At 45.7% G+C, this 9,014-nt stretch overlaps 1 protein-coding gene across 1 annotated transcript; it reads right to left on the bottom strand.

Moving 5' to 3' along the window:
• Positions 1–108: 108 nt before the first annotated feature.
• Positions 109–8,854, bottom strand: LOC144686855 (large ribosomal subunit protein eL39). Its single transcript, XM_078552643.1, has 3 exons — positions 8,769–8,854; positions 7,096–7,199; positions 109–326 (listed from the first exon to the last, which is right to left on the bottom strand). The coding sequence occupies exons 1-3, from the start codon at positions 8,769–8,771 to the stop codon at positions 278–280; spliced, it is 156 nt and encodes a 51-aa protein (XP_078408769.1). The 5' UTR covers positions 8,772–8,854; the 3' UTR covers positions 109–277.
• Between the last annotated feature and the right edge of the window lie 160 nt (positions 8,855–9,014).

Here is a 9,014-nt window from a genome sequence, read left to right on the forward strand (position 1 = left end):
CTCCTGGTCCTAATTTGTATGTTCAAATCCGTCTCCAGGAAGCAATGGGGAGCCAAAGCACCTTAATAATGGTACTCCAGGTGAAACCGCAGTAAATTACACAAAGTAGAGATTTATATTGGTTTAATTTTCCACAATAGAAAACATGAAACAAAAAAATTACATTTTTCTTCAGACAGCTTTTGCGCAGGTCTGTATTTTCATCACTCTTTGCAGGGGAGAGGGAGATCGGGAGAGGCGGCTGTCGCTGGTAGTGTGCCAGTGGTGGTGAATCCCTTTACAGGCCCAGCTTAGTCCTTCTCCAGTGTCTCCTCTTGGAGTTGTACCTATTATGTGCAAGAAACAGCTGTCATCAGGGCTCTTTGCCTTTTAATTCCAAGTGCTACTACAAGCAAAAGTAATTATCAAACTAATTTTAGACCACTATTTGCAAATGGCCTATGGCATCTTAATAGTCATGGCATGTTTTAAACACAGCAATAAACAGTTAACATTTAAGATGTAATGCAGTTTTGCAAACATGTAGCTGTTATAACCAAATCTCACCACTGGCAGGCAAGACTGAATAGAAAGCATTGACAGCCTTTGATCTCAGCAGGGTAAATGACAGTACATCATCAATGGAAGCACTGCAATTGCAGACCTGCCTTTACTGAAACTTAAGGGAAAAAAAGACAGTTAAATGCTATTCAGCGAGATGGCTGACATGCTGGCAGAACACTGCCCAGCAGATTAAGACCTCGCGTGAGAGAAAGAGTTAACCTTTCAGGGTGATGCCCTCAATTCTGATGAAAGGTCATCGAGCCGAAACGTTAACTCAGTTTCTCTTTCCACAGATGCTGCCAGACCACCTAAGCAATTCCCGCATTTTGTTTTTGTTTCAGATTTCTAGTATCTGCTGTACATGCAGTGTCTCAAAGCTGGCAACCTCAGGACCGAGTGCTAGATTTTGGATCTTGCCAGTCTTCAGATCAGGTGGCTAATCAAAACTACATAATTATTTTCTTAGCATAGACATGTACCCTTGTCTTTGACGACCAGCTGATGTACAGTAATGACTGCAATAGACTTGTTTAGATCAAAAGCCCTACAGCTGAGATCACACAGATTGTCACAGCACTGCTCTGGCTAAGGGAAGGTTATTCACGGGAACAGTTCAAGGTGTCCTTAAAAAAATAGTCCGGTTTTTGGACATCTGGATTGAAGGTACTGTACCTATCTTTTGTTTTTGACGGAAAAAAAACCTTTGTCATTAAAACCAAACTAAATCATTACTGTCCTCCAGATAAGACAGCCTGTTATCCTCACCCAGTCTAGCCTACATCATACTGGTGCTAGTGATATGCCTCTTCATGACCACAAATCAATGGAAAACAGGCAAAAAAAAGGAGACAAAACAATAGGTGTACAACATGAGCCCCGCCATCCCCACTCCCAAACAAACTTATAGAATGTCAAGAGCTGCACAGGGCAGAGCAATGTCAAGCTGTCTCTAGACTCTCCTCCTGTTGCCCAGGCCTCTGCATCAGTTTCTTCCTGTGGGCAGACTCTTGGTCTTTCTACACAGCAAGCAGCACCATTGAAAAGTAGATGATTAAATTACCTGCCCCTTTGCACTATTTACTGGAGACTAAGAAGAGTAGGGACGTCTTGTGTTGCTGTGGGTAGCAACCCTGCTCTAAGCTAGAAGCTCCAGATTCAAGTCCCATTTCGAGACACAATGGCCAAGGAAGGTGTGTTCATAACTCTGCCAAACAGGTTAAAGTATTAGCTTAGAAATCCTTCCAACACACGCCAATGATAGGTGGCAAGGGTGGGAAAGATTCCTGCCATGTGATGGGAAGAACATTGGAGCCTCTACCATCATTATCCATAGCTCCAGGCCACACCATGCATGTAAAAATGCATGTTAACACAGCAACTCAAACTCCCTGGGGGCTGGTTGGCTCTGTTGGCTGATGTGGATCAGATTGGTACCAACAGCACAAGGTTCGATCCCTGTTCCAGCTGGGGTAGATTCGGGGCCTGCCTCTTTGCTCTACCCGTGGTGGAGGTTGAAGCAGAGAAAGACGACAACTGGGTGCCTTGAGGATGCAGAAAAATGTCGATCCAGTTCACTCCTCGCATGATAATCAAGCTACTTTTATTCTACCTATGAGAGCACCAACAGATCCCTCTGAACAGCCTTTCTCCCCTACAACCGTTCACCTCACTAACTTGCCACAACTAACTAGCCTCACAGCCTGGCATTGGATCTCCCCCATAGGCAGATGGCCAATTTGCTGCATGCCTAGGGGCTTCCAAACATACAAACTCCATGCAGTACAGGCTAACACTGATCATGAGTGGGAGTCAGACAAGAAAAGGTGAGTAAAGCTCTAAACAGGCAAGTGGACACCAGGAGAGGAGACCATTCAGCTCAAGTCTATTCCACCATTCAGTTAGTGTTTGGCAAATCTGTATCTTACCCCCACCCACCTGCCTTACCTCAATCACCTTTTATACACTCTGTCCAGTAAAAGAAACTAAATCAGATTTTGAAAAGTTTTTGTGGATTAATGTGGGCTGATTGTAGTTTCCTGTTTTTAGCAGGTAATCAAGCTGAATTCCAGCCATTGGGTGTCCTTTTTAAATGCATTAAGGGTTTCTGCCTCCACCACCCTTTCAGGCAGTGAGTTCCAGACCCTCCCCTCTAATCCTTACACCAATTACTTTAAATCTCTGCCCCCTGGTTATTGGCCTCTCTGCTGAGGGAAATAGGTCCTTTCTGTCCACTCTATCCTCAACTTTATACACCTCAATTATATCTCCTCTTAGACTCCTCTGCTCGAAGGAAAACAAACCCATCCGATATAATCATTCCTCATAGTTAAAAATCTCCAGTCCTGGCAGCATTCTTGTTAATCTTCTCTGGTGTCTCTCCAGTGTGATTGCATCGTTCCTGTAATGTGGTGACCAGAACTGTACACAGTACTCTAGCTGTGGTCAAACAAGTGTTTTATACAATTCGAGTATAACCTCCCATGCTTTTATATTCAAGTAGTAGACCATTAACGGAAAATATCCAGGTCTTATAAGTCATTTATGGCACAACGGGAAACCATTCAACCCTTGAGCCTATGCCAGGTCTCCATGGAGTAATCCAGTCAGTTCTTGACCACCAGAAAAAAAATAACAGAAGTTCAGCAAACTTGAGTACAGAAATGTAGGCTGACACTACAGTGCAGTTCCGAGGGAGTGCTGCACTGTTGGGTGAAATGTTAAACCAATACTCCCTTTGCCCTCAAATGGATGCAAAAGATCCCTTGGCACTATTTTGAGGAAAGGGAGTTCTCCCCAGAGTCCTGGTCAATACTTTTCAATCAACATCACAAAAACAGAGTATCTTGCCATTTATCTCACTGCTGTTTGTGGGAGCTTGCTGTGTGCAAACTGGTTGCTGCATTTTGAGAAATACTTCATTGGTTGTAAAATGCCTTGGGGCATCCTAAGGTTGTGAAGGGCTCAATATAAGTACAAGGATCTCTCTCTTGCTCCCTGGGACAACCTCTCTCGTCACTTGCCTTACCACTAGTCCCCAACTTTATGAATTACCTCAAATTGTGCTCCAGTGATCTCTTTTATTCCTTTTTTTTTATCAGTTTGTATCATTAAACACCTGGAGATGTGTCATTAGATATCATTTCTGTACTGCTATACAGCAGCTTTCATTGCTAAGTGACTGGAATACAATCCTAGAATAAAGCCCAATCTGAGAACACCACAGGGAACAGACCCGTAAGGAATCTTATTCCCCGCAACCCACCCCCGCCCAACCAACACTCAAGGTTGGCACCACATGGACTGTAACTCATAAGCTGTCAATGCATTTAACGTTTATTTGATGGGAGAGGAGCTCTGCACGCACTATCAGATGACCGCAGCAGCCTTAGAGGTTGACTCAGAGCCAGGCAGCATAAAACTCCAGTCTGGATGCAAATCTGTATCAGTGTAAACAGCATTGCTGAAGGAAGAAACAACCCAGTTGAATGACCTTCTCAAACATTATATATTCTACATACATGTGCAGGAAAATGCCATCGTGCAATAGTGAAGGCACCCACATTATTTTTTGCACCAAATGGTTTGATAAGCCCTATTTTTGCTGGGAATGAGCACACAGGGATCCTGTTTACACTAGGTTGGGAATCTTTGTTTTCCAGGACAGACTTGCTGACATTCAGCATTAAACAATGCGATGGCCTAAACGTGGGACAGTTTTCACCACGTCTCTCCGAAACTGCCTGATACCACCTAACGAGGATCAGATGGTCAGCCAAGATCCCGGACATGGAGTTTTATTTGAAGAAAGCTGACGTACAAGGTATAAATGCTTGGAGCTTGAAGACATGGCTACAATGGTCAAGTCACACAGCGTGAATCTCTAACGGATAATCGCAAAGATTTTTATGGCACACACTGAAAACCAGAAAGTGATTGCTTTATCCTTTCATGGGATGCCAGCATTGCTGGCAAGGCTGGCATTTGTTGCCCATCCCCTAATTGCCCTTGAACTGAGTGGCTTGCTAGGCCATTTCAGAGGGCAGTTAAGAGTCAACCACATTGCTGTGGATCTGGAGTCACACGTAGGCCTTCCCTAAAGGACATCCGTGAACCAAGTGGGTTTTTACATCAATCGATGATAGCTTCATGGTCATCGTTACTGAGACTAGCTTTCAATTCCAGATTTATTAACTGAATTAATTGAATTTAACTTCCAAAGCAGTAGCCAGCGCCTCTGGATTACTGGTCCAGCGACATTACCGCTACGCCACCATCTCTGTTGGTGAACTGAAAAAGTAATCCAAAGATAGCTGAAAAGCGACTCAAACAGCACAAAATAGATAGCCACGAGTGGGAACAACTTGTTCAAGCTGAAAAATCATCAATCTGCTATGAGGTCTGCCACTTGGCTTGTAGTTGAATGCAAGCATCAGTTCTACTGAAAAACCAAGACCACCAACCTGGTCTATCCAGGATTCAGTGTCCAACCCACATTCCTAGCAACAATAGGCCTCAGACATCAAAGAACTTATTTCAATAATGAGATGATATTGGCACCTTTGATAGCGAGATGGATGCATTTATAACAGCTTTCTAAGGAATTAACTTAAAGACAAGCTGTCCTTGTACACACAAGTTATATGTTCTAGAATATAGTATCACACAGCAGAAGAAGCCATTCAAGCTCATCATTTTTTGTGTCAGATCTTTGAAGGAGTTATCCAAATAGTCCCCCTGCCCCATATGCTTAATTATTGTGAAATATGTATTTTGACTCTTGGAGGAGGATAGTATTTACTGCCCGTCTCTGCTTCTCAGAATCTGGCAGTGCTGAGCACTCTGTGTGGATCCCGTAGTGGTGCTGGGCTGTGAATTTATGTTCCAGGTTTGTTAGTGAGTAACTTCATAGAAAGCTGACAGCACAGGAGGCCATTCAGTCAACCATGCCTGTACTAGCTCTTTGAAAAATCTATCCAATTAGTCCCACTGTCCTGCGTTTTCCACATAGCCTCCAAATATTACCTTTGCAAGTACTTATCCAATTCCGCCCTGAAAGTTACAATTGAATCTGCTCCCACTACGCTTTCAGACAATAGATTCTAGATCATATCACCTCATCTCCCGTTTTTTTTGGTCAGGGTTACTTTTAAATATAAAGGTACACTCTCTCCAAAGCGATGAAGGGGATAGCAAATCCGGTACCATGTAGCACCTAACTCAATTGTCCAGACAAATTAATTTTAACTGAGCAAAATGTTTTAAAAATGACACATATTACATTATAAAAATGTCTGGTTTTTCGACAGCCAGTTCTCAGAGTGTGCACCTATACTATCTACACAGACACACATAAGAAGATCCATTTAGATATATATGCTGAGACATCGGTAAACACTTTTCCCAGTTAGGATTACTATCTTTACAACAAAGAAAATTTGCATTTATGTAGCAAGTTCAACGTAGCTCAAGGTGTTGCACCAGAGCGCTGTCAAATAAAAGTTGGCACAAATTAGGCCCTAAAGACACATCAGGGCAGATGGCCAAAAGCTTTAAGGAGCATCTTAAAGGAGGAGAGGGGAAGAGTCAGAGATGTTTAGGGAGAGAGTTCCGGAGCTTAGGGCCTCAGCAGCTGAAGGCACGTCTGCCAACGGTGGTGTCATTAAAATCAGGGATTCAGTACGTGGGCCCAGACACACAAGCATGAACGCTCAGTACGGGGCCCAGGCACACAGACGTGAACGCTCAGTATGTAGGCCCAGGCACACAGACGTGAACGCTCAGTACGTGAGCTGAGACACACAGACGTGAACGCTCAGCACGCGGGCCCAGGCACACAGACGTGAACGCTCAGTACGCGGGCCCAGGCACACAGACGTGCACGCTCAGTACGCGGCCCAGGCACACAGACGTGCACGCTCAGTACGCGGGCCCAGGCACACAGACGTGAACGCTCAGTACGCGGGCCCAGGCACACAGACGTGAACGCTCAGTACGCGGGCCCAGGCACACAGACGCGAACGCTCGGTACGTGAGCTGAGACACACAGACGTGAACGCTCGGTACGTGAGCTGAGACACACAGACGTGAACGCTCGGTACGTGAGCTGAGACACACAGACGTGAACGCTCAGCACGTGAGCTGAGACACACAGACGTGAACGCTCAGCACGTGAGCCCAGACACACAGACGTGAACGCTCAGTACGTGAGCCCAGACACACAGACGTGAACGCTCAGCACGTGAGCTGAGACACACAGACGTGAACGCTCAGTACGTGAGCTGAGACACACAGACGTGAACGCTCAGTACGTGAGCTGAGACACACAGACGTGAACGCTCAGTACGTGAGCTGAGACACACAGACGTGAACGCTCAGTACGTGAGCCCAGACACACAGACGTGAACGCTCAGTACGTGAGCCCAGACACACAGACGTGAACGCTCAGTACGTGAGCCCTCAGTACGTGAGCCCAGACACACAGACGTGAACGCTCAGTACGTGAGCTGAGACACACCATAAATGTTTAGCTTCCCGTCTCTATCAAACTCGTACCTGATCTTGTTGCCAGTTTTCATACGGATCCACTGTGGAATTGGTCGGTTTTGCTTCATCTTCTTGGCGAGGAATCGCTTGATCCTGAAGGTTTTGTGGGATGGCTGTAAGAATCAAGTACACCAAATAAATAAAACCATTAAACCGTAAAATCACAGAATAGTTATAACATAGATGGAGGCCATTCAGTCCATCATGGCCCTGCTGGCTCTCTGTAAACATAATTTAGCTACTCACTCCCCTGCCCTTTTCCGTAGCCTGGGAATTTTTTTTCCCCTCTGGTGCTTATCCGATTCTCTTTTGAAAGCCACAATTAAATTTTCTCCACCACACTCAGGAGGTACATTCCAGATCCTAACCACTTGTTGCATGAAATGTTTTTCCTCATGTCACCTCTGGTTCTTTGCCAATTACCTTAATTCTCAGGTTCTGGACCATTCCACCAATTGGAAGTTTCGCTCAGTGGCTCAGTTGGTATCATTCTCACCTCCAATTCATTAGGTTGCGGGTTCAAGTCCTGCTGCAGCACTTGAACACAAAAATCAAGGCTGACACTCCAAGGGAGTGCTGTGATGTCAGAGCTGCTGTCTTTTGGAGGAGACATAACAAGGCCCTGTCTGCCCACTCAGGTTGACTTAAAAGGTCCTACGGCCAATATTTTGAAAAGTAGTAAGGGAGCTTTCCCCCAGCATTCTATCCACAGCTGTGATGATATGTATCCATCACAACGTCTATCCGCTAATCAACATCATAAAAAAAGGATTATCTGGTCATTATCACATCACTGTTTGTGGGAGCTTGCTGTGTGCAAGTTTACTGTTGCATTTCTTACGTGACAGCAGTGACTACACGTTGAAAGTGCTTTATTGCCCTTAAAAGTTTATTTTGCTGCATCTAGACCTTCAGGACTGCAAACAGCTCTACCGAATCTCCTCTCGTCTTGAAAGGAGAGCAACCCCAGCCTCACCAAACCATCCAGGTGGCCGAAGCCTCTCATCCCTTTTTGTTTATTCTTCCGTGGGATGCGGGAGTCCCTGACCAGGCCCAGCACGCGTTGCCCCAAACCTGACAGCCCCTGAACCGAGTGGCACGCTTTAGGCCGTTGCAAAGGGCAGTTCAGAGTCAGCCACATTACTGTGGATCGAAAGCTCTGGTACAATTCTCCCAAGTCTTTTCTGCTCCCCCCACCCTCCCCCCCCAAATTCTCTAACACCATCACATCCTCCCTAAAGTGTGAAGCCCAGGATATTCCAGTTGACAGTGTTGAGTCAGTGCGTTGCAAAGGATTACCATAACTTCCTTACTTTTGTACTCTGTGCCTCAATTTATAACACCAAGGTTCCCATATGCCTTCTTGACCACTTTCACAACCTGCCCTGCCTTTTACAATGATTTGTGCGCGCATACCCCCACACGCTCCTGCACCCTTTTGCGAAAGGGGAATCAAATAAACAACTGCCCATCCAGCAAGGCCCATTTACAGGCACAGCCCTTGCTTGGCTCCAGAAAAACCAAAATGAGTTATTTTACTCAATCGTCAAAACCGTTCACGTCAATACAGGGCCCGGATGATATAACGAGCCTTGCTGGACGGAGACACCATGTTTATCTGACGATCAGTCGCTGTACTAAGGCGGATGGCGGTGGATTGCACTCGCTCGCTCGCAACTCACCATGGCCGAACCTCCACTCTGGCTGCCTCAACGGTGAAAAGAGGAAGTGACGCCGGGGAGGTCAAAGGTTAAAAGTCCCGGCGTCTGAGCGTGGGCGAGGTCCTGAAATTTGCTAGGCGTCCGCAGAGATGCCGCCGCAGATCCGCCAGGCAAAAAAAAGCCTTTACTCTAAGGAAGACCCGAGGCTCCTTTTTCCCATCTCCTTTCTCAGGGTTGGAGGCGGAGAACATTTTAAATTTCAGCGAA

Source organism: Cetorhinus maximus, chromosome 11, assembly GCF_964194155.1.
Source record: "Cetorhinus maximus chromosome 11, sCetMax3.hap1.1, whole genome shotgun sequence".
NCBI lineage: Eukaryota > Metazoa > Chordata > Chondrichthyes > Lamniformes > Cetorhinidae > Cetorhinus > Cetorhinus maximus.

Excerpts from the sequence above, each read along its gene's own strand:
- LOC144686855 (XM_078552643.1), bottom strand. Across the intron at positions 327-7,095 it reads AAAACTGGCAACAAGATCAG|GTACAACTCCAAGAGGAGAC; the intron begins GTACGAGTTTGA and ends TGCACATAATAG.